This window comes from Oncorhynchus tshawytscha, linkage group LG05 (assembly GCF_018296145.1).
Source record: "Oncorhynchus tshawytscha isolate Ot180627B linkage group LG05, Otsh_v2.0, whole genome shotgun sequence".
Lineage (NCBI taxonomy): Eukaryota > Metazoa > Chordata > Actinopteri > Salmoniformes > Salmonidae > Oncorhynchus > Oncorhynchus tshawytscha.
Window position 1 is genome coordinate 13,156,271 of NC_056433.1, and position 26,944 is coordinate 13,183,214.

At 42.5% G+C, this 26,944-nt stretch overlaps 1 protein-coding gene and 1 long non-coding RNA gene across 2 annotated transcripts in view; both read right to left on the reverse strand.

The window, feature by feature from the left end:
* lpgat1 (lysophosphatidylglycerol acyltransferase 1) overlaps positions 1–26,944 on the reverse strand; it is a 78,077-nt gene that overhangs the window by 17,636 nt on the left and 33,497 nt on the right. The window contains exons 4-5 of the mRNA XM_024419710.2: positions 13,818–13,913; positions 9,928–10,213 (exon numbers count right to left, since the gene is read on the reverse strand). Of these exons, the coding sequence (XP_024275478.1) occupies positions 9,928–10,213; positions 13,818–13,913 (382 nt within the window). The remainder of the gene's footprint in view (positions 1–9,927; positions 10,214–13,817; positions 13,914–26,944) is intronic.
* On the reverse strand, positions 21,734–22,585 carry LOC112249953. The gene is made up of 2 exons (XR_002953456.1): positions 22,313–22,585; positions 21,734–22,063 (listed from the first exon to the last, which is right to left on the reverse strand). It is a non-coding gene; the product is annotated as an uncharacterized LOC112249953 (long non-coding RNA).

Consider the following 26,944-nt stretch of genomic DNA (forward strand, 5'->3'; position numbering starts at 1 on the left):
GTGTAAACTACTCACCACATTTTATGCACTGCAGTGCTAGCTAGCTGTAGTTTATGCTTTCAGCACTAGATTCATTCTCTGATCCTTTGATTGTGTGGACAACATGTCAAGCTGAAAAAGCTCTGATAGGTTTTTTTTTTTTTTTAGTTTACCTTTATTTTACCTTTATCAGTACAATGACGGCCTAGGAACAGTGGGTTAACTGCCTTGTTCAGGGGCAGAACGACAGATTTTTACCTTGTCAGCTCGGTGATTCGATCTTTCGGTTATAAGTCCAATGCTCTAACCACTAGGCTACCTGCCGCCCCAGGTTGGAGGATGTCCTCTGGAAGTTGTCATAATTAGTGTGTAAGTCTATTAAAGGAGGTGAAAACTATGATCATCCTAGGTTTTGTATTGAAGTCAATGTACCCAGAGCAAGACAGAAGCTAGCTATCCTCCGGCTACACCACAGTGCTTACCCTCAAGAGTTGCTGCTGAAGCTACTGTAGACCTTTACTGCAAAACAGTGTGTATTAATCAATAATTTGGTGATGTGAATATACAGTGCTTTGGAAAGTATTCAGGCCCCTTGACTTTTTCCACATTTTGTTACGTTACAGCCTTATTCTAAAATGGATTAAATAAAACAATTTCCTCAGGAACACACACAGTATCCCATAATGACACATCAAAAACATGTTTTAAGATAAAATGTTAACCTTATTTACATAAGTATTCCTTTGCTATGAAACTCGAAATTGAGCTCAAGGTGCATCCTGTTTCCATTGATCATCCTTGAGATGTTTTTACAACTTGATTTGAGTCCACCTGCGGTAAAATAAATTGATTGTACATGATTTGGAAAGGCTCACACCTGTCTATATAAGGTTGTTGTGCATGTAAGAGCAAAAACCAAGCCATGAGGTCGAAGGAATTGTCCGTAGAGCTCCGAGACAGGTTTGTGTCGAGGCATAGAGCTGGGGAAGGGTACCAAAACGTTTCTGCAGCATTGAAGAGATGGCGCCGATAGAGATGGCAGCTTCTCTTCTAGTCCTTAGGAAACTGTGCAGTATTTAGTTTAAAAATATATAATTTCTTATATTGTAAGCCCAGAAGACCTTAAGTGTTATAATATACAGCAGGGAAGAACTATTGGATATCAGTGAGATGTCAACTTACCAGAACAACGACCATGAATACGACTTTCCCAAAGCGGATCCTTTGTCTGCACCTTTCCCAGGGCATTTGAACTGATTCTAGAGGCCGACCCAAAACAATGCCGCCGGAGGAGAGCGGTCTTCTAGTGAGGCTTCGGATGCGTGCACACCACCCACCGCTTCCGAGAATATTACTCACTAATGTCCAGTCCCTAGTTAACAAAGCCAACGAAATCAAGGCAATAGTTGCTTTCCAAAGAGATATCCGGGATTGTAACATACTCTGTCTCACGGAAACATGGCTAGCTGGGGACATACTGTCGGACTCCGAACAGCCAACGGGATCTTCGCGCCAACAGGGATAAACATCTCTCCGGTAAGGAGGAGGGCGGGGGTGTATGTTTCATGATAAACGACTCATGGTGTAATTGCAACATACAAGAACAAGTCCTTTTGTTCACTTGACCTAGAATTCCTCACAATCAAATGCCGACCGTATTATCTACAAAGGGAACTCTCCTCGGTTATCGTCACAGTCGTGTATATCCCCCTTCAAGCGGATACCAAGACAGCCATTAAGGAACTTCACTGGACTTTATGCAAGCTGGAAACCATATATCCTGAGGCTGCATTTATTGTGGATGGGAATTTTAACAAAGCTAATTTGACAAAAAGGCTACCTAAATTCTATCAGCATATCGTTTGCACTACACGAGCGAGTAACATGCTCGACCATTACTACTCTAACTTCCGCGATGCATGCAAGGCCCTCCCCCGCCCTCCTTTTGGCAAAACAGACCATGACTCCATCTTGTAGCTCCCCTGCTACAGGGAGAAACAAACAGGAAGTGCCCGTGGTTAGGTCTATCTAACGCTGGTCTGACCAAATCGGACTCCACGCTTCAAGATTGCTTCGATCACTTGGACTGATCTATGTTCCGGGTAGCCTCCGACAATAACATTGACGTATACCCTGACTCGGTGAGCGAGTTTATAAGGAAGTGTATAGGAGATGTTGTACCCACGGACTATTAAAACCTTCCCTAAACAGAAACCGTGGATTGATGGCAGCATTCACGCAAAACTGAAAGCACGTACCACCGCATATAATCATGGCAAGGCAACTGGAAACATGGCCGAATACAAACAGTGTAGTTATTCCCTCCATAAGGCAATCAAACAAGCAAAGTGTCAGTATAGAGAAAGTGGAGTCACAATTCAACAGCTCAAACAAGAGACGAATGTGGCTGGGTCTACAGACAATAACAGATTACAAAATCAAAAAAACAGCCCCGTCGCAGACAATGACGTCTTGCTTCCAGACAAATGAAACAACTTCTTTGCACGCTTTGAGGACAATACAGTGACACTGTCGCGGCCCACTACAAATGACTGTGGGCTCTCCTTCTCCATGGCCGACGTGATTGCACCATTTAAAACGTGTTAACCATCGCAAGGCTGCCGGCCCAGATGCCATCCTTAGCCGCGTCCTCAGAGCATGTGCAGACCAGCTGGCTGTTGTGTTTACGGACATATTCAATCAATCCCTATCCCAGTCTGCTGCCCCAACATGCTTCAAGATGGCCACCATTGTTCCTGTTCCCAAGAAAGCTAAGGTAATTGAACTAAATGACGATCGCCCTGTAGAACTCACTTCTGTCATCATGAAGTGAGAGACTAGTCAAGGATCATTTGACCTCTACCTTACACCTTAGACCCACTTCAATTTGCTTACCGCCCTAATAGGTCCACAGACGATGCAATCTCCATCACACTGCCCTATCCCATCTGGAATACCTATGTAAGAATGCTGCTCATTGACTACAGCTCAGCATTCAACACCAGAGTACCCTCCAAACTCATCATTAAGCCCTGGGTCTCGAACCCACCCTGTGCAACTGGGTCCTGGACTTCCTGACGGGTCGACCCCCAGATGGTGAAGGGAGGAAACATCTCCACTCTGCTGATCCTCAACACTGGGGACCCAGAAGGGTGCGTCCTCAGCCCATCCTGTACTCCCTGTTCACCCACGATTGTGTGGCCATGCACGCCTCCAACTCATTCATCACGTTTGCAGACGACACTACGGCTTGATTACCAACAATGACGAGATGGCCTACAGGGAGCTGGTGAGGGCCCTCGGAGTGTGGTGTCAGGAAAATAACCTCTCACTCAATGTCAGCAAAACAAAAGAGATGATTGTGGACTGAGGAAACAGCAGAGAGCACCCCCTTATCCACATAGACGGGACAGCAGTGGAGAGAAGGTGGAAAGTTAAGTTCCTCAGTGTACATATCACTGACAAAATGAAATGGTCCATGGACACAGTGTGGTGAAGACACAACAGCACCTCTTCAACCTCAGGAGGCTGAACAAAATGTGGCTTGTCACCAAAAACCCTCACTAACTTTTACAGATACACAAATGAGAGTATCCTGTCAGGCTGTATCACCGCCTGGTATGGCAACTACACCTCCCACAACTGCAGGGCTCTCCAGAGGGTGGTGTAGTCTGCACAACACATCACCGGGGGCAAACTATCTGCCCTCCAGGACACCTACAGCACCCGATGTCACAGGAAGGAAAAACAGATAATCAAGGACAATAACCACCGGAGCCACTGCCTGTTCACCCCACTTCCATCCAGAAGGTGAGGTCAGTACAGGTGCATCAAAGCTGGGGACGAGAGACTGAAAAAGAGCTTCTATTGTGACTGTTAAACAGCCACCACTAGCACAGAGAGGCTTCTGCCTACATACAGACTTGATATCAATGGCCACTTTAATAAATGGAACACTATTCACTTTAATAATGTTTACATATCTCACCCCATATGTATATACTGTATTCTTCACTATCTATTTTTTACTATCTATTGCATCTTAGCCGCTCTGTCACTGCTCATCCATATATGCTATACTTATCCCATTCCTTTACTAGATTGTGTGTATTAGGTTTTGTTGTGGAATTGTTAGATATTACCTGGTAGATACTGCTTGACCGTCGGATCTAGAAGCATAAGCATTTTGCTACACCCGCAATAACATCTGCTAACCGTGTGTATGTGACCAATAAAATTTGATTTGAAGGTCCCCAAGAACACAGTGGCCTCCATCATTCTTAAATGGAAGAAGTTTGGAACCACCAATACTCTTCCTAGAGCTGGCTGCCCGGACAAACTGAGCAATCGGTAGAGAAGGGAGGTGACCAAGAACAGAGCTCTGACAGAGCTCTAGAGTTCCTCTGTGGAGATGGGTGAACCATCCAGAAGGACAACCATCTCTGCAGCACTCCACTAAGGGACTAGGAAGCTAGTCAGGATCGAGGCAAAGATGAACGGAGCAAAGTACAGAGAGATCCTTGATAACCTGCTCCAGAGTGCTCAGGGCCTCAGATCGGGGCCCTGAGATTCACCTTCCAACAGGACAACGACCCTAAGCACACAGCCAAGACAATGCAGGAGTGGCTTCGGGACAAGTCTCAATGCCGTTGAGTGGCCCAGCCAGACCCCGAACTTGAACCCGATCGAACATCTCTGGAGAGACCTGAAAATAGCTGTGCAGAGAAGCTCCCCATCCAACCTGACAGAGCTTGAGAGGATCTGCAGAGAAGAATGGGAGAAACTCCCCCAAAACAGGTGTGCCAAGCTTGTAGCGTCATACTCAAGACTTGAGGCTGTAATCGCTGCCAAAGATGCTTCAATAAAGTACTGAGTAAAGGGTCTGAATATAATTTTTTATAAATTAGGAAAAATGTCTAAAAACCTGTTTTTGCTTTGTCACTGTGTGTAGATTGATGAAGAAAAAATTAATTTAATCAATTTTAAAAATTAGACAAAATGAATAAGACCGAACAAAATGTGGAAAAAGTCAAGGGATCCGCATACTTACCGAAAGCACTGTATTTAGTATAGTTTTATCTAAAAAGGATAACTTTAATGTTTCACCATTTAGATTTTTATGAAATTCACTAAGGAGAATGGTCCTCAACTTCCTCCTCTGAGGAGCCTCCACTGACAGTATACAAAATATTAGGAACACTTTCCTAATATTGAGTTGCACCACCGTTTTGCACTCTGAACAGGTCATGGCCTCTGCAAGAGGTCGAACGCGTTGCGCAGGGATGCTGGCCCATGTTGATGTCCTTTGGGTGGTGGACCATTCTTGATACGCACAGGAAAATGTTGAGCATAAAAAACCCAGAGAGTTGCAGTTCTTGCCAAAATAAAACCGGTGTGCCTGGCACCTACTACCATACCCGGTCAAAAGGCACTTAAATCTTTGTCTTGCCCATTCACACTCAGTTGTCTCAAGGTTTACAATCATTATTTTACCTCCCTCCTCCCCTTCATCTACACCAATTGAAGTGGATTTAACAAGTGACATCAATAAGGAATTACAGCTCTCTCCTGATCAGTCGGTCATGGAAAGAGCAGGTGTTCCTAATGTTTTGTACCCTCAGTGTTAAAACTATGAGAGAGAGTCTCAATGAATACAACAAAGAGCTGCTGTTTTTATGAGTAAGTTTATGTATAAGTTCATATTCAGCACCAGGGCCATGCACAGACCTCCAACTGGGAGCGTTCCCCATGGACATTTATCCTGCCCCCACCCCCAATGGACATTTATCATTGATACCTTTGTAAATATGTATACATTATTATTTGTATTTCTGTTCTTTAACCTCATTCCCCCACCCCCTACTGCACCCGATGGACATTCTACACCCCCTCCTAATTTACATTGTACGGACGCAACACAAAATGGCGATCCTGCGTATTTGCGTCAAGTTTATAATGGCAAAGGTACATAAAGATGACGGAATTCAGAAACGACGCCATTGTTTTAGCACTATGCAGAGTTTTAAAACTATGGTGCACTAACAAATCAGCACAATCTACTCTGTTGTTGCGGGGCTGCACAATGCAACGATGCAGAATGGCCACGTTGTGTAGCTAATTGTAGTTCTTGGTTGCATATACTGTATAGGGTATAAATCAGGCTTTAATCATCAAGCCCTTAGTATCCTCCATCATCATCATTGGGGCGGCAGGGTAGCCTAGTGGTTAGAGCGTTGGACTAGTAACCGGAAGATCGCAAGTTCAAACCCCCGAGCTGACAAGGTACAACTCTGTCGTTCTGCCCCTGAACAGGCAGTTAACCCACTGTTCCTAGGCCGGCATTGAAAATAAGAATTTGTTCTTAACTGACTTGCAGGTAAATAAATAAAAATCATCACTTTTTCCAACTATTAAATGACGTGATTCTTTATTGGAATTTTTGTTTTACCTAAGAAGCATGTACTTCCATGCAATAGACCTGGATGTATTTGATAGCTCAACTGTAAGTGCTGAGTCTCTTATTGCAGGCCACTGGTGTTAGCTGCATTAGCAACCCCCATGGTGGCTAGACTCCTTAGCCACGTGCACTCAATACTGCTGGCCCCAAAACTACTTTACAATTACTAGAAATGCATTTTGGGTTTTGATCTTAAGCCAGGGAATTCCAATGTGCGTGCGTATGCCTGTTTGTGTGACGGGGGATTCTTGTTTGTGTGTGTGTGGTGTGTGTGTGCGTGCGCTTCAGTGGTGGTGTTTGTTAGGCTTGGGTGGTATACCGGGGTATTTGGAAAAAGCCACGGGATGGTTTATCAATACCATTAACACTATTTCCTTTTAAGTATTTTAATATTTGTAGCTACTGTACTTAAATACCTGCAGTCAACTTGTGCAATAAAGAACATTGCTATCTTCATTTCACCTATCATGAAGGTTATGGCACTCCCCAGTCACGTGGTGTTTTTTTGTTGCTTTTTTATAATTATTTATTACAAAAAACACAAGGAAGGGGTAACATAAAAGTATTAGAACATGAAGGACAAACAATACAGCATCAAGACATTATCAAACATGTATCAGTCTTTCTGCAACAGAGCCATCCTTATGTGTGAGGGTGTCTACTACCACTATCAAACATGTACCAGTCTTTCTGCAACAGAGCCATCCTTATGTGTGAGGGTGTCTACTACCACTATCAAACATGTATCAGTCTCCGCAACAGAGCCATCCTTATGTGTGAGGGTGTCTACTACCACTATCAAACATGTATCAGTCTCCGCAACAGAGCCATCCTTATGTGTGAGGGTGTCTACTACCACTATCAAACATGTATCAGTCTCCGCAACAGAGCCATCCTTATGTGTGAGGGTGTCTACTACCACTATCAAACATGTATCAGTCTCCGCAACAGAGCCATCCTTATGTGTGAGGGTGTCTACTACCACTATCAAACATGTATCAGTCTCCGCAACAGAGCCATCCTTATGTGTGAGGGTGTCTACTACCACTATCAAACATGTATCAGTCTCCGCAACAGAGCCATCCTTATGTGTGAGGGTGTCTACTACCACTATCAAACATGTATCAGTCTCCGCAACAGAGCCATCCTTATGTGTGAGGGTGCGTGTGCATGATAGTGATATGAAATATATGTCATAGTTTCCTTTTTCATGATCACAATCTTGTGAATCCTGAACCCTCCAAGATGCCCCCACAGCTGTCCCTCAACCATTCGAGACCCCTCCCACAGTCCCCCTACCCCAGAAAAATAAATACAATTAATTCCATTCCCCACCCCCAAGAACCCCCCAATGCACCAACAACCAAGAGAAAAAAGGAAAAGACAAGAAAACAGCAAACAATGCAAAAAAAACAAATATAAAACAAAGGACATCAAGGACAACTGAAATCAGAACAGCAATGCCCACTTTATGTTTGTGTGCATGTCTGGCACTATTAAATGTATGTGTGTGTTCTTATATGTGTTTAGTGAAGAGAGAACACGTGGTGTTTGTTTACAAGCACACAAAGACGAGAAACCAGAGCCTTGTGAGTCACTCACTATTGTGCAGAATACACCAGGTGATCTAATTACAGTATGGAATTCACAACAAAATGTTTCTCAGCTAGATATCATCTAACTATTAAGTTAACTGTCTAAAATGTGCTAAATGCTCTGCAGTTGTGCATTCGATTTGCTAATTTAGTAGCTAGTTAGCCATCTAGCTAAGTGGTTAGCTTCTTCCATTTAGTTAGAGTTCTCTATGGGATTTTACATGTACTTGTTAGCATCGCTAACCTTCGGATTACAGAGTATCAGTGGCGTTTAAAAACAGCCCCTTGTGTTCACTGCCGGTATTACCGAATATCCCAGTATGGCACAAGGTCGGTATGAAGGTATGACAATCTGGATACAGCCCAAGCCTCGTGTTTGTGTGCGCCTGTCTGTGTATGTGTGTTTGTGCTCACGCCTGTGTGTATGGGTGTATGCAGCCTGGGTGAGGGGGGGTAAAATAAACATGTCATTTTCAGAGCATTTTCTTAATTGCGGAGACATCCTCCCACATAATCAGTGTATTTAGGCCTGGTCCCCAGAAAGAGAAATTACTCTACCGATAACTGTCGCTGGGGGTCCAAGGAACCTCAGTTGCAATTTCTGGCTCCTTCATGTGTGACACTGTCTGTGTTTCGCCACCCCCATCCATCCAGCCCACGCCCTCCCATTTAAAACAGTATTCTCAGAGGGCACTACAACAGAGAAGTGATGATTTGATGCGAGTATTCCGTCAACAGGCAGCAAGCTCAATACAAAACTCCCATTTGATCAAGATCTGCACCACACATTCTATGAATAGGAAGAGTGACAATATTTACAGGAACAGTATGGTAGTTTGAAAGAATAACTGTCAATATTTATCAAAGAGGCTACCAGTAAAATAAATTAGTTTTGAGAGTTGGATGTGTAGTTTACTGACAGTGTGACAAGATTTGCCCCAGGGAGGTATTTTGAGAGAGTTATTTTACTTGAAAACTAGGCCTACTCAAAACACGTTTTTATTAATCCACTTTTTTGGATGGAATCAAAAGCTTAAGATAAATTGTTGAGTCTCATGCCAAAATCGCATGTCTGATTACTACTTCAATACCCACAATCTCCTTCTCACCCCCCCATTTGAAAAGTATAGAACTAGGGCGTGTTATACTCTGGGAAGCACAGGCATGGTTGATAACTGACCGGGAGAGTCAAAGAGCAAGAAGAAGAGTGTGTGTGTGTGTAGGCAGCTTCTTTCTTGACTGTGTTAACGTGTGTCTCAACGGATGGTGATGCGTCTTGACAACATATTTTCCAGGAATCGGTGACTATCTGGAATCAGGTAAAATACCCTTTAAACCAGGGTAGGGTCGATTTGAATGGAAGTCAATTAATTCAGGAGGTCAACTGAACTTGCAATTCAAATCATTGAAAAAAAGGGCACCAATGTTCAATGACTTTTCAATAAACTGAAAATGAGAAGCTGTTTATATTAAAATTATAATCGCTTAGTAATTTCAATTGACACAAACCCTGCTTTAAACACAGGAGACCTTTGCTTGGTGAGCCCTGGTGGCTGACCTGATCCTAGATGACTATAATAGGTGAACAGATGGTTCTGTCTGTACCCGTCCTCGATGGTCTGACAGGATTAGAGGGGGGGTGTCAGAGTCCTCTCAGACCTCAGGTGACTAGGAATTTGGATGCAGGGTAAGGTGAAACGGAAGAGCGCGTGTGTGTGTGTAGGGAGCTTCTTTCTTGACTGTGTTAACATGTGTCTCAATGTGTGTTTGTGTGTGAGAGAAGTGACAATAGTAAAAGAGTTTATGTATGTACATGGTGTGTGTGATCCATTAGCTCCCCCTCCCTGCCCTTTGTGTGTGTGTGTGTGTGTGTGTGTGTGTGTGTTGGTTACCAACCTGACTGGCTGGGGTGCATCGTGCTAGCCTCCTTCCCCAGGCTGCCGTTCTCCTGCTGCGGTCCTAGGGTCTTCAGGATCACCTGGGTGGCGCCTAGTCGCGGCAGCGTCACGTGCGTCAGGGGCGGTAGTGAGTTCTTCTTGGCAAACGCCTGGCTGGTTTCCCGTCGCTTGCGCAGGAAGCCGCCCTCCGGGAAGAGCACGATCCACTTCCTGTCGCGGCTGCGGTAGTACCGGTCCAGGTGGTCCTTTAGGTAGATCAGCTGCTTGTCCCGGTACGCTTTACCCTGCGGGGTAAACAAACACAGAACAGGGGTGTCATGAGGGCGCTATCAGGGCTGTCTGCACGAGGGACAAAGTTTAAATATGCAGAAAATGTAAAGGGTCCGCACACTAAATGATTTTGCAAAAAGCTTCCGCTTTAATTTGTTTTATTCTTTATTACTGTGGTAGTGTACAGTCGTGGCCAAAGGTTTTGAGAGTGACACAAATATTAATTTCCACAAAGTTTGCTGCTTCAGTGTCTAGATATTTTGGTCAGATGTTACTATGGAATACTAAAGTATAATTACAAGCATTTCATAAGTGTCAAAGGCTTTTATTGACAATTACATTAAGTTGATGCAGAGTCAATATTTGCAGTGTTGACCCTTCATTTTCAAGACCTCTGCAATCCGCCCTGGCATGCTGTCAATTAACTTCTGGGCCAGATCCTGACTGATGGCAGCCCATTCTTGCTTAATCAATGCTTGGAGTTTGTCAGAATTTGTTTGTCCATCCACCTCTTGAGGATTGACCACAAGTTCTCAATGGGATTAAGGTCTGAGGAGTTTCCTGGCCATGGACCCAAAATATCGATGTTTTGTTCTCCCAGCCACTTAGTTATCACTTAGTTATCACCACTGTGATTATTATTATTTGACCCTGCTGGTCATTTATGAACATTTGAACATCTTGGCCATGTTCCATTATAATCTCCACCCGGCCCAGCCAGAAGAGGACTGGCCACCCCTCATAGCCTGGCTCCTCTCTACGTTTCTTCCTAGCTTCTGGCCTTTCTAGGGAGTTTTTTCTACCCACTGGGCTTCTACGCCTGCATTGATTGTGGTTTGGGGTTTTAGGCTGGGTTTCTGTTACAGCACTCTGTGACATCAGCTGATGTAAGAAGGGCTTTATAAATACATTTGATTTGATTTGACAGAGTGATCTCCAGCCTTGTCCTCAACACTCACACCTGTGTTAACAAAAGAATCACTGACATGTCAGCTGGTCCTTTTGTGGCAGGACTGAAATGCAGTGGAAATGGATTTTGGGGATTCAGTTCATTTGCATGGCAAAGAGGGACATTGCAATTAATTGCAATTAATCTGATCACTCATAACATTCTGGAGTATATGCAAATTGCCATCATACAAACTGAGGCAGCAAACTTTGTGAAAATGTATATAATTCAAAACTTTTGGCCATGACTGTACACAGAGGGAAAACATTTCAAGACGTATTACAGCATAAAACTAAAATCTTATTGGACAAGTCCAGGTAGTCCCTGGGTGTTTCAAATCTTTTATTCTGTTTGGTGCCTAACGAACTAGTCACAACCCAGTTTAGAGGGTACACTACACTATCAGTGTAACACTCAGCCAAGCTACATTGAAATAAATGGACAGCAAGGTTCATATGAGCTGTGGTTCCATTAGCAGTAGAGATAACACTAGCAGGGTTTTTGGATTGATTGCCAGTTAGGCCAGGTTCAGAGGCAGTTTAACAGGCATCAACACACTGAGGCTGGATTCATGTGTCAGTATTGGGTTTCTGTATTTGTGTGATTAGTACATGTGGTATGTTATACAATAGAGTGATACATGTTGGTCAAGTTATGACCGCTATGGCATTTGTAGTGTCGGCATGTGCCTTCATGTTCGACTCAATTTCTCAACCCGTAATAATCTAAACCCCAAAACTTCATACACAACCTTAAAAATACTTTTGGACAGCTGAAGCAAGCACACAATTTTTCCTTCAGGACAATTACCTTTTCTAGTTTGCATGTGTAGGCATTTGCCTTCATATTTGTATGCGAGAATGTAAGTGAGTCCAAGTAGAGCTCCCGATACTTGGTACAATATGCAGTAACATCATTCTAGAACTTTGGCTGCCATGTTATGTGTGTTAGGTGATTTGTGTGTGTCAGCATTCATGCTAGTGTGAGTGCCATGTGGCGCAGTCCAAGTAAAGAGCATAGTATGTAGTAATACATCATACCAGATCCATATATTTTCATAAGATGTAAATATATGGCTCTGCATCACACTGTCTACTGTTGTGTTATGTATGTTGTGCAATTTGTCATTTTAATGCTTGTGTGCGTGCGATGCATGCCAGTCCGGTCAGTCCAGTCTAAGTAAAGAGCGTGGTGCCAACAGTGCAGATGTTCAGTGTGTGAGGTATTTGGAGGGAAGAATGCGAGCCACGTGACAGGAAGGCCAGAGGAGATTGGAGCTGCTGGGCCAGTATGCAACTGGCACTGTAACGGAATCAGTGCTCTCTCCCTCTTTACAGCACCAGTCCTCCTGTCCGTCTGTCTCAGTCTGTGTCCACATCTGCCCGTCGGTCTGTCTGTTCTCCCAGTCTGTTAAGATTGGGAAGTGCCAGGGACCTCATGATACGATCACAATACTTAGGTGCCGTATATAGCGATTCTCACATTTCTACATGTATTGAGATTCAATACTGCGATTTAATGTTCCAAACATATTGCTCACTATGTCTGCTGCAGAGAGACAAGAGATAACATGATATAATTAGTTTTGGTCAGTCATGGAAATAAGTGCTGAAAACATGCTGGCTTTATTTAAAAAGAATATAGAGAAGCTAAAGGTTGAAAATATCAGAGTTTTAGCGCATTTACTTTATGATTATTTATACAACTCAATACTTAGGAGTCAAAGTATCGATACATCATCCAAAATAATATTGCGATATATGTAACTATCCACCCCCCCCCAATCGCCACTGTCCGTCTGTCCCCGTCCATCAGTCTGTTTGCCTCTCTGTCTTCTCTCTCCGTCTGTCGGTTCGTCCCCCAGGCAGAACACTGCTCCCTGGTCTTCCAGCTGCTCCCACGCTGCAGGCTGGGTCACTCCAGGACAGGGGGCTAGGCTACTGTACAGTACCATAACACTGCTCTACTGTCCACTGGGCCTGTCTGGCTGTTCCCTGTTAGGAGGTGGAGGCTGTAGCCGCTTCCTGCCTGGCTGTTCCCTGTTAGAAGAGGAGGCTGAAGCAGTTTCCTTCCTTCTGCGCTGATATACTGCTCAGTTGGAGTGCATGGGTAATGAGTGTGTGTGTCTGGTAGGTAATAAAGTGTGTGTGGTAGGTCATAAAGTGTATGTGTGTGTTGTAGGTCATAAAGTGTGTGTGTGTGTGTGTGTAAGTAGGTCAAGTATGTGGTAGCTAATAAAGTGTGTGTGTGTGGTAGATAATAAAGTAGGTAAAGTGTGTGTGGTAGGTAATAAAGTGTGTGTGTGGTAGGTCATAAAGTAGGTCAAGTGTGTGTGGTAGGTCATAAAGTAGGTAAAGTGTGTGTGGTAGGTAAAAGGACAAATACAAACATTGGTGAAAATATAAAACACATTTTTAGGCATTTTCTCCTTTTTTTTTGTTAAATAGATAGAGATGATGACAGTGTGGAAAGATGGATAGAGGTTGCCAGAGGGCAGAAGGCCAGATTCAAACCTATGCAGACACTGTAGATGTGTGTGCCGGACGCTACGGCATTAACCTTCCGCTAGATCAGCCAGACCACATAAAACGATATCTGATCACAAGAGCAGTTAGCTGAGCAAAAGCCAGCCAGATGGATAGAGGTCTCTGAGAGTCTGTCTGTCTCACCTGTCTGATGAAGAAGTCCCCATGGATTAGAGACACCAGGCCGAAGTTAGTGTACTTGAACACATGGTCCATCAACCACATCATCTTCCTCACCACCTAAAGGACAGAATGGAACAGACTGTGGTCACACACACACTCTATAGCCATAGGTCTGGACACACACACAAACACACACAGTCTACGTAGCCAGAGATGCGTCTGTGCGCACACACACAAAAACCCAATCTATATAGTCATAGGTATGAAGACAGTCTACGTAACCCTAGCACCCTGCTGATCAGCTTTGGCCCATTCTGCCATTTTGGTCACTAAATTCTTTCAGCACTAAGAGGATAACTGGGCTGAGGAAGCACGTGATGAGGTGGATCATGTCATGTTGGTGCACCACAACTTAAAACAGGCCCCGCTCTCCACCTCCTCCAGAAAAACCCAATTCACTGCCACAATTCACCCCCTCTTCAATCCTCAAACCAAGTGCTCATCCATATGATGGCAGTGGGCTGCGTGTAAGGTTGGCAGTCGTCCTCAACAAAGAACTGTACTATCCTGGAGAGAGGACAGGACAGGAGCACCAGCCCCCTCCTCAGTCCCCCCTGGCTCTACCCACCACAGATGGGGTGTATCAGTAAGGCAGCCCTGTGACGTTACACAGTATGACGTCTGCCTGGCCTGGCTGCAGAAACCACAGGCATTTTCAGGCAGCTCTATTGCATTGATCTTTAAGTTGTACTGATAGAAATGTAGTTTATTAGATGTGGGCTAGTTTATTAGCCTAGGTCCTATACTGCACAGTAAGTATGGGCATTAGTGTCATGTTGGGCTTGGCAATGAATGAACACAGAGTTATTGGCAAAAAGAACAAACCAACTGGATCACCAGGATGGGAGGTTCAACCTGGGGTGAAACAACTTTGTAAAATAAAATGTTATTCATTGCATGCTTGGTAAACAACAGGTATAGACTAACAGTGAAATGCTAACTTACGGGTCTTTCCCAACAATGCAGAGAGAAAGAAAATAGCGAAATAATAGAAAAGTAAAGTAAAACACGTAATAATACATTTACAATGAGTAACGATAACTTGGCTATATACATGGGGTACCAGTACCGAGTCGATGTGCAGGGGTATGAGATAATTGAGGAAGATATGTACAATGCATTCGGAAGTATTCAGACCCCTTCACCTTTTCCACATTGTTACATTACAGCCTCATTCTAAAATGGATTCAATACCCTTTCCCCCCCCACCTCAAATCTACACACAGTACCCCATAATGACAAAGCAAAAACAAGTTTATAGAAATGTTTATAAATGTATTAAACACAAAAATCACATTTACATAAGCATTCAGACCCTTTACTCAGTACTTTGTTGAAGCTCCTTTGCCAGCGATTACAGCCTAGTGTCTTCTTGGGTATAACGCTACAAGCTTGGCACGTGTATTTTGTGGAGTTTCTTGCATTCTTCTCTGCAGATCCCCTCAAGCGCTGTCAGGTTGGATGGGGAGCGTTGCTGCACTGCTATTTTCAGGTTTCTCCAGAGATGCTCGATCGATCGGGTTCAAGTCCGGGCTCTGGCTGGGCCACTGAAGGACTGAGATTATTCCCGAAGCTACTCCTGCGTTGTCTTGGCTGTGTGCTTAGGGTCGTTGACCTATTGCGCTCTGGAGCAGGTTTTCATCAAGGAGCTCTCTGTATTTTGCTCCACTCATCTATCCCTCGATGCCGACTAGTCTCCCAGTCCCTTCCGCTGAAAAACATCCCCACAGCATGCCGCTGCCACCACGCGTCACCATAGGAATGGTATTGGCCAGGTGATGAGCGGTGCCTGGTTACCTCTAGGTGAGACGCTTGGCATTCAGGCCAAAGAGTTCAATCAGATCAGAGAACCTTGCTTCTCATAGTCAGATTCCTTTAGGTGCCTTTTGGCAAACTCCAAGCGAGATATCAAGTGCTTTTACTGAGGAGTGGCTTCCGTCTGGCCAGTCTACCATAAAGGACTGATTGGTGGAGTGCTGCAAAGATGGTTGTCCTTCTGAAAGGTTCTCCTATCTCGACAGAAGCTCTGTCAAAGTGACCATCGGTTTCTTGGTCACCTCCCTGACCCAGGCCCTTCACCGATTGCGCAGTTTAGCAGGGCGGTCAGCTCTTCCTAGAGTCTTGGTGATTCCAACTTCTTCCATTTAAGAATGATGGAGCCCACTGTGTTCTTGGGGACCTTCAATGCTGCAAAATATTTTTGGTACCCTTCCCCAGGTCTGTGCCTCGACACAATCTCGGAGCTCTACAGAGAATTCCTTCGACCTCATATGCACTGTCAACTATGGGACCTTATATAGACAGGTGTGCGCCTTTCCAAATCATGTCCAATCAATTGAATTTACCACAGGTGGACTCTAATCAAGTTGTAGGAATATCAAGGATGATCAATGGAAATGTACATCTTTTTTTATTTATTTTTTAAATGGTCCATTCAAATAACAAATTGATTGGAAACACAGTGTAGACATTGTTAATGTTGTAAACGACAATTGTAGCTGGAAACAGATTTTTTATGGAATATCTACATAGGCATACAGAGGCCCATTATCAGCAACCATCACGTTCCAATGGCACCTTGTGTTAGCTAATCAAAGTTAATCATTTTAAAAGGCTAATTTATCATTAGAAAACCCTTTTGCAATAATGTTAGCATAGCTGAAAACTGTGGTGCTGATTAAAAAAAGCAATAAAACTGGCCTTCTTTAGACTAGTTGAGTATCTGGAGCATCAGCATTTGTGGGTTCGTTTACAGGCTCAAAAAGGCCAGAAACAAAGACCTTTCTTCTGAAACTCGTCAGTCTATTCTTGTTCTGAGAAATGAGTGAGAGGCCCCAGAATAGAAAGAGTGGGAGGCCCCAGTGCACAACTGAGCAAGAAGACAAGTACATACGAGTGTCTAGTCTGAGAAACAGACGCCTCACAAGTCCTCAACTGGCAGCTTCATTAAATAGTACCCGCAAAACACCAGTCTCAACGTCATCCAATGAAGAGGCGACTCCAGGATGCTGGCCTTCTCGGCAGAGTTTCTGTGTCTGTGTTCCTTTGCCCATCTTAATATTTTATTTGTATTGGCCAGTCTGAGATAAAGGTTCCCTTTATAGCGCACTACTTTTGACCTGGGCCCATAGGGAATCCCATAGGGCTCTGGTCAGAAGTAGTGCACTATATAGGGAACAAGGTGCTATTTGGGACGCTGTCAGTGAGTTTGGGACAGAGCCACTGGCTGAGGGACTGGGTTCTCGCATCCCATCACAAGACGTGCCAATCATTTCAGGTTAAACTGGAGGGAGGCTGAGAATCAGATACTTGCTGGCTAGCCAGAGTACAGTATCAGCCAGCAGCACTTCGAGTAGAGCTGTTGCAGTCAACATGTAGATGTGTGTGTGTGAGTGAATGTGCGGATGACCCAGTGTGTGTGTGTGTGTGTGTGTGTGTGTGTGTGTGTGTGTGTGCGTGTGTGTGTGTGTGTGCACGGTTTCCATTAGGAAAATGTAGTGCCAGATATTTGACTACATTTTGTTGAGAAATTTAGCAGACCCATATACATTGGCTGCGTAACCTTATTAGGGCGTCCACCCATGGTGCTCAGAATGACAGAAATCACATTTAGATGTTGACAATTCATCTTAAAAGGTCCCACACAGTCATCCTATTTCCCAAGTAAAAATTGCCTTTGAATGACCAAACCATCATTCGTAATATTTTTATGTAATTAAAATGCTCAGAATTTCTCAGAATCTAAGTACCAGGAAGCATAAAAGAACAGGCGGAGAGCGTATATTGATGAACTCGCCTTGACTAACAGCTCTTTGAAACACCTTTGTGGTCGTTTCCAGGTGACAAGGTAAGCAATGGGCAACATGTCGTTGATGACCTGGGTCCGGTTTCCCAAAAGCATCTTAATTGGTTGGAACTACCCATCCCGGATCCGGGAGAATTATCATCAACTACACGAATTAGCATAGCGCAACGGTCAGAAAATATTCATATTCATGAAATCACAAGTGAAATAGTGAAACACAGCTTAGCCTTTTGTTAATCACCCTGTCATCTCAGATTTAGAAATTGTGCTTTACAGCCAAAGCAAGACAAGCGTTTGTGTAAGTTTATCGATAGCCTAGCATAGCATTATGTCCAGCTAGCAGCAGGAAGCTTGGTCACGAAAATCAGAAAATAAATCAAATTAATTGTTTACCTTTGATGATCTTCGGATGTTTTCACTCACGAGACTCCCAGTTAGACAGCAAATGTTCCTTTTGTTCCATAATGAATATTTTATATCCAAAATACCTCCGTTTGTTCGTCACGTTATGTTGAGAAATCCACCGGAAATAGAGGTCACAACAACGGCGAAAAAAAATCCAAATTACATCCATAATGTCGACAGAAACATGGCAAACATTTTTTTTATAATCAATCCTCAAGGTGTTTTTCAAATATCTATTCGATAATATATCAACCGGGACAATTGGCTTTTCAGTAGGAGCGAGAGGAAAAATGACTACCTCTGTCTTTTATGCAAGAATCACTCCGAGAGCCCTCAGCCTGCCACTTACGCAATGTAGTCGTTTACGCTTATTCTTCAACATAAAGGCACAAAACTACATCAAAATGCTGTAGACACCCTAGGGAATATGTAGAAAAATGAATCTCGTTGATATCCCTTTCAATGGCCAATGGGGGTGCATAGGAACACAACTGTTTAAAAATAAGTGGCACTTCCTGATTGGATTTTCCTCAGGGTTTCGCTTGCAATATCAGTTCTGTTATACTCACAGACAATATTTTGACAGTTTTGGAAACTTTAGAGTGTTTTCTATCCTAAGCTGTCAATTATATGCATATTCTAGCATCTGGTCCTGAGAAATAGGCGGTTTACTTTGGGAACGTTATTTTTCCAAAAATAAAAATAGTGCACCCTAGTTTCAAGAGGTTAAGTGTAAGTTCCTCGTTAGAACCTTGGTAGGAGCTTTGTTAAATCTCGGAGCTGTTTCCCAAAACCATCGTTATTAAAGTTGCAATATGTAACTTTTTGGGAGACCTGACCAAAATTACATAGAAATGTGAGTTATAGATCTGTTATGCGTCAAAAGCAAGAAGCGGTAGATCTGTTCTATGTGCGATATTTCTATGCTTCATGTGCTTAAGCTCTGTTTTTGCATCTTTTACCCTTAGTTTTGTACACCATCTTCAAACAGCTTAAAATACTATATTTTGGGTTATTGATGATTCATTGTATCTCTACACAATGCAAACTAGTAGGATTTTAGCAACCAGGAAATGGCTGAGTGATTTCTGCACATTTTACACATTTAACGTTGCTTTTGAAAACGCTCGTAATCTAACGTCTGCTTCAGACCACTTGTAGAACTGCGAAGTGCGTCGTTAGATGCTTTTTTGACCTCCCTCATCACTTAATACATAGATCTCTGCCATAACATAGAATCACATGGTTAATCCAGCTCGCTGTGACTGCGATGTCAGAACAGTGGACTACAAATACAAAAGTTGCCAATGTATTTGTAATTGATAAAAACAAGTATAAAAAGATGCTTAAAATAAAAAAAACAAAATGACTGCATTAAAATAAAACAGCAAGCTATAGGCCTATTTCAATCATATTGAAATATATTTAATGTTCAATCAAATGAGCTCTATTTTGATACGTGTAGGCTAGTCTGTAATTTGTCTCAATGTATTTCATGATGTGTAGCCTAATGATGTGCCAAATCAGGGATAATACATTTTTATAGGGTAAGCGTTAGAATAAGCCGCCTCAATATTAGCAGCCATATGTTGTAATATCTCTGAGCCGATCCGTCGTCAGTATTTTGAAATCAATTTAATGGCGGGGGTTCCTACTAAGCGAACATATGGAATTGTGGTCATATCATGGAATATTTAGATATTGTAGGGCCCCTTAAGGTATTAACATTTTTTTGGGGTGAAACACATAATTTGAGCTTACAGCTAATAGTCCATGGAAACGTTTGCTTCAAACATGGATAAACAGATCAAACAAAAAAAATATCAAAAGGTTCGTACTGTGTCTGTCCTAAATCTGAGAGATAAGAAAGATCAAGTATTTAACCCTTTATTTTAGGGACTAAACTATCTCCATATACAGTGCATTCAGAAAGTATTCAGACCCCTTGACTTTATCCACAGTTACATTACAGCCTTATTCTAAAAATTATGAAATAGTTTTTTCTCCCCTCATCAATCTACACACAATACCCCATAATAACAAAGCAAAAACAGGTTATATGCATTTTTTCAAAAAAAGTAATATAACACTTACATAAGCATTCAGACCCTTTACTCAGTACTTTGTTGAAGCACCTTTGGCAGTGATTAGAGCCTCGAGGCTTCTTGGGTATGACTCTACAAGCATGGCACACCTGTATTGTGGGGTTTCTCAAATTCTTCTCTGCAGATCCTCTCAAGCTCTGTCAGGTTGGATGTGGAGCGTTGCTGCACTGCTATTTTCAGGTTTCTCCAGAGATGCTCGATCGATCGGGTTCAAGTCCGGGCTCTGGCTGGGCCACTGAAGGACTGAGATTATTCCCGAAGCCACTCCTGCATTGTCTTGACTGTGTGCTTAGGGTTGTTGTTCTGTTGGACGGTGAACCTTCAACCCAGTCTGAGGTCCTGAGTGCACTGGAGCAGGTTTTCATCAAGGATCTCTGTACCTTGCTCCATTCATCTTTCCCTCTATCCTGACTAGTCTCCCAGTCCCTGCTGCTGAAAAACATCAGCAACCATGCTTCACTGTAGGGATGGTGCCAGATTTATTCCAGATGTGACACTTGGGATTCAGGAAAAATATTTCAATCTTGGTTTCATCAGACCAGAGAATCTTGTTTCTCATGGTCTGAGAGTCCTTAAGGTGCCTTTAGGCAAACTCCAAGTGGGCTGTCATGTGCCTTGTAGTGAGGAGTTGCTTCCGTCTGGCCACTCTACCATAAAGGCCTGATTGGTGAAGTGCTCCAGAAATGGCTGTCATTCTGCAAGGTTCTCCAATCTCCACAGGAACTTTGCCAGAGAGTGACCATTGGGTTCTTGGTCACGTCCCTGACCTTTCTCCTCCGATTGCTCAGTTTGACCAGGCGACCAGCTCTAGGAAGAGTCTTGGTAATCCACTGTGTTCTTGGTGACTGTCAATGCTGCAGACATTTGTTGGTTCCCTTTCCCAGATCTGTTCCTCGACACAATCCTGTCTCGGAGCTCTACGGACAATTCCTTCGACCTCATGGCTTGGTTTTTGCTCTGACATGCACTGTCAAGTGTGGGACCTTATATAGACAGGGACCTCATATTTGTGCCTTTTTAAATCATGTCCAATCAATTAAAATTTACCACAGGTGGACTGCAATCAAGTTGTAGAAACATGAAGGACGAGCAATCGAAACAGGATGCACTTGAGCTCAATGCAGAGTCTCATAGCAAAGGGTCTGAATAGTTATGTAAATAGGGTATGTTTTTAACTTAGGTTGTTAGAAATGTTTTCACATTTATTCTGTGTTCGTGAGAGTCTCATCTTTTCATAGAGGGGTTATTAAAGGAGGGGTTTGTCGGTTCTGATGCGACAGACGTTTGTGAGAAGACCGATTTACGGGATGTCTCATGGTCTGTCTGACAAACACCGCTCTAGCTCTGCAACCATTCACCGCAGATGGGTTGATCATTTAAAATAGGCCAATATAGCCAAGAAATGTATCAACATGAACACCCATGAGAAATAAAAGGTGAGAAACAATGGCGAGACATTTGACATAAATGATTAAAGCCATAAGCCTAATATAGGCACCCGGCCGCCCTACAGTGTGCAGGACCCCATTGATTTGCACAATTTAACACTCATCTCCAATCCGAATGCTTGATTTTTATTTATTTTTTTAAACAAAAATGTGACATATCATGTAAAATTAATTACTTAGGGTTTAGGAAATGCAACCAACTACAGAGATTGATGGGGAGGAGAGCAGGAGAGGGGGACCCATATACCACGCTTCAATCAAGCAGGCTTCAGTCACACTCAAGATTGTAGCGCGAGACAAATCCAGATATGGCCTCCTAGTCAGGCCTCTCACATTGGGTATACAGGGGTCCTGGGATGGATAGCTCACACAGCTCCCCCACATACAGAGCTGGATCAAGGGTGACCTCATTGAAGAGGACATCCAGGAGCCTGTCTACGTAGCCTGTAATGTTTTTGAAAACAGAAATGTTTGTTAAATGGGTAGTGAATTTTATTTTATTTACTGTTGTAGGTTACGATGCTATCAACTTGTGACGCAGAGATCTACTCATTCCACAATGTGTTTTTGAAGTACTCAATTTGAAATATTTGGTCCTGCCCTTTTTTTGTAAAAGTTTTCAATGTCTGCATTTAGAATGTGTGTGTGCGCCTGAAATGTTCAATAGACTTGAAATGAATAACTATCCCGTACAATATGTTGAGTCTCTTCACAGCATATCCCTTCTTTTCCTTGTGAAAGCTGATTATGTATCACAGCATTCCTGCTGTGGTGGTTGCCTGGGAAGCTGTGCAGTCAGTAGATGTTGAATTTTCTAAAATGTCTATCATTACAGCTTGATGATAGTGGAAAGACAAAGGCAAAAAGGTGATGAAAATTATTAGCCCCAATCTACATCAACTGTAAGACAAAAACAAATAATGGAATGTCAGAATATGATTTTCAGAGGTAAATTACAAATACCATACACACCGCAGCTCCTTTTGCAGCCAACATTCCTTCATGTCAGCTGTGTGCTGGCAATTCTCAGAGGGCTTGAAGAAATGTTGAAATGTTGAAGAAAAAACATTTGTGTGTTACAGAAAAATATACCATTCACAAGTCAAAACAGCCACAGTTACAGCCACAGCATCAGACTAAAACTCTGATACTTACATTATGGTCAGCGCTTGCAAGATCCATTTCAATGATGGCAAAACAGCTGTCTTCAGGATTAGCATCCTGGCAAGACCCATCAAATGTTCTCCCCAACTGAGAAACTTCGCTCGACATATTCACTTCACACACGTGACATGATCATACTTTTTGGTGCAGCCTGTTATCCAAAATGAAAGTGTAGCCACTGCTGTCGGATGTGTGTTCATTCTTCAGATAATAGTATAACATTAAATTAAACACTATGGCATCCAGTCACAACAGTGTGCCTTTTCTGCCGTGCTAGTTGGTAGCCTGCTAGCTAACAGTAACACAGGTGAAAAGGGGTTAGTTACCAGTATAGTTCTGCCACATTCCGCTTGAGCAATCGTACAGTTTGTAAACAAAGCTTGAGTGAAGTGAGTTAACAGAATGATGCATAATGCACATTGAATCAAACTAATTTCTTGTAGAAGGCATTATAGAAAACTAAAAGGTCTCATAAACAATATCTTAAGCCCACATGCTAGTGAGTAGCCAGCTAATATTTGTATTTTATGTTTTGCCAAGTGCGATCTATTTGCTAGCTAACAAGGTAGAACAGTTGAATTGTTATGAACACACCCTTCTGTCCATCTCCAACTGTTTGAACAGCATGCTAGCCTGTCCACGTGTTGAAATCAAGTGACCTACCTTATTTCTCAGAATGAGTTGCCAATTCCATATATAAAATTGTGTTTTATTCTTATTGCACATTTATAAAAATACAGCTAGTATAATAGTATTTTTGGCTAACATGCTGCTAGCGGTACCGTGACAAACTGAGCATACATTTTCCAGAATCAATGCGAATTTTAGTAGTGTCTGTTCTGCTCTCAATGTGAGGAGTTGAGAGATAAAAATGTATTGTTAGAAAAGTTAACTTCTCTATTACAGTAAAATAATGTCTCAATGCGTTTGTGTCCATATGAACAATTCTGTTGGATCAAAACTGAAATGCAAATAGAGGCGTGAAGAAATAGTCTCTTCCTTACTGCTATGAGTAGCAGTGGGAGGGGCTTGGTGTGTGTAAATATTAAGATGCACACAGTCTACAGTCATTGAACACATCGCAGAAGAATCCGACACCAAAAACACAACGAGAGCAAGCGGACATAAAATGCTAATAAAATGTAAAAAAAATTTAATAAAATGGATTTGTGCAATACAGGCATTCTGAAGATCACACGCCAAAAAATAATTTATTTAATTAATTAAATATCGCACAGGCCCAGCCCTAAATTGAGCCATAAAATTGCATTGAAATTGCTTAGGAACTATGCACACTTTGGAGAGGTGTGGCCACTTGGAGACACCAGTTAGTCCTCTCACTCAAACTCTTGTCATTTTTTTGTCTTATGTTGCACCTACCCCACATTTTCCAGGAATAGTTTTATGTTACTGAATGTGTCCAGGGTATTTTAATATTTTATCTTTAACAAATGCAGCAAAACGTACAGTAAATGTAAAATGCACATTAAATCAACAGTGTAATGCTTGGATTCAGTCTTGTATCAGGTAAACTGTTGGGTACATACCTTTGGTCTAATACATGGCCCCTTTCAATTGCTGCCATGGTTATGCATATGTTTTTTATACTTCTTTTGTAAGAAACATTTCAATTTCGCCCTATCCAGTTAGGTCAATTCCCATGAGTGTAAATGGGTTAAACAACTTCAATTAGCAAATTTGACATTTCTAAGACAAACAAAGAAATACCACTGGATTTGAACTCCAGGCTCAGGTCTTTGGTCATTATCGCTTCTGTCCTTTTACCTTAATTATTTACTTTCACACAGTAGAACTTTGGTTAAATATGTCAATTTGGTTAAATACGCAAGTCACAAATGACATCTTATCTTTGCCAAACACATTCCAGGTAGGGTGTGTCACTGTGGATACTGGATAGTCAGTTAGTCCTGCTGCTACAATGGCTAATTATTAATATAATTCATCTGATACTGATAAGTAATATTATGCAATAATATTGTGGAGCAGAATAGCTATCTCCCTTGGAGAATAGAACTGCTTCAGTGAATATTCCAACCCACACACAATCAGCCCACCTTGAGCAGTATATTAAGCAGGATATCACACCCAGACCATAGCCCTGAGTGCGCTGTGCAGCTCCCCCGTGATCAGCCCACAGAGAGAAGCACGAGATTGAACTTCACTTAACTTTATAGAGCAGTGATGACCAACCCGGTCAATCTCCAAACATTTCTGTAAAAACCCAACGATAGACTTGTGTTCCTTTTTGTTTTTTAAATATTTTTATTTCAGCTCAGGCGGTTGGCAGTAGGTGCACCCAATTCAGCTGCCCTCAGTGCCAGGTAGGTGAACTGTTGCCAGTTTGAACCATTTCATCTGTCTGAAGGTCCAAACTCTGCCTTCCCGGCAGGTCCAGAGAGCAAATCAAGTGCACTATAAGGCTTACCACTGGTCTGCAGTAACGTAGCAGGCATAAAAGATTGCTACAGCAAAGTTGATACTGTCAGTACGACACAAGTTTCCCAATCAGCTGGAAGAAGGTGTCCCTTTTTGGTCATTGTCAGTGGAGGAAAGGGAGAGCAGAGGGAGGATGAAAGGCAGACCCTCAGTCTGCTGCTCTCTCCTTCTGCTGAGACTGACCATCAGATGCCAGGCACCATCAGTCCAGTAATATAAAAATAAAAAGCTAATTATTTCAAATGTATGCTCACTCAGCTGTGCCTCAAGTAACACAAATGATCTATTACCAGTGTGATCATATAGCCTACCTCACTGTTTTAGAGTTTGCCCTGTTAACACAATCAACATTTCCCTTTTCTGTGGCACTTGTGATTGAATCAACACAATATTAGCCACTTTCAATGCAACGAACTATGCAAGAGATTTGCTGCAGGCAGAACACATCGGAGTAGGACTCTATTGCATTGACACGCACTACTCAGGAGTAGGCCTACATGCAAATAGACCATTGCCATACATTGATCTGTGCCATTTACTTTCAACTGGACTGGAATTACAGCGTGAGTAGATGAGCTTGTTTTGAGATCAAAGCGAGAGCTGCATGTATCCACGAATGCACATTTTGTTCATATGTTTTGCTAGTTAGTGAGTTACTAGCCCACTTAGATTATTTGTAGTCAGCAATAGGAGAGTCATTGCTTCCTATAAGAGCACAAAACTTGTACATTCCTAGGCATCTTTGAAAAGCGAGTCAGGCAAAGAGCTTTTTTTGTCTTAAAGGGGCAGTGTTGTATTCTGAGACAAGCTTGAATATGCAAAGTAGTCAATAGGCAGAGGGTAGCATCATTTGTCTAATTCTCTGTAATAATATTATGGGAATAATAATGCATTTATTTTGTAAAGTGGTTTCTTGCATCAACATTTTCAGTCACCTTAGTCTGAAGGACAAGTGATTAAACAGGTTAATGTCAAGCCCTACATGTTTCTACCGAAAGTCTCCTGGAATGTACGCCTACATTGAACACCACACACAGGCTGCTACTGTAGGCTGAATGATACAACAGCTATTTCCATGTTAAAATGTTAAGGGATTTATTTTCTCCATTGTTTTTGATGGTAGGCCATTTTGGTAGGCCTACATTATGATCAAATAGCCACAGTAGCCCTCTATGGCCACTGTTAAAATGGAAAATTACAAGTGGGTACAGCCTCAGTTTTCACAGTAAACAAGCGCTGGAAGTTGCACCGAATTTTCAATGTCCAGTTTTGCGCTCAGTAGACCTGAAATTTTTCAGTGCAGGATTTTAAAATATATTTTTTTAAAGGGAAAGTTGGTCCCCAGACACACAATCATCCAACCACATTCCAGACATCCAAGTCAAGTGTCCCTAAGTGGGTCGAAAGAGTTCAATTCAGTACCAGTCAATTCAAGACATTTTCTATAGAAAAATAGTCCTACCTCTTACATTTAAGGACAAGTTTAACTGTCACTTCTAGATCTGTTAGTTTCATCCCTGAATTCACTTGAAGTTATTCGTAGTCTAGGACAGGGTTTCCCCAAACTCAGTCCTGGGGCCCCGTTTAGATTTTGCCCTAGCACTACACAGCTTACTTAAATAACCAACTCATCATCAAGCTTTCATTATTTGAATCAGCTGTGTAGTGCTTGGGCAAAAGCACCCCGTGGTGGTTGGGGGGGAG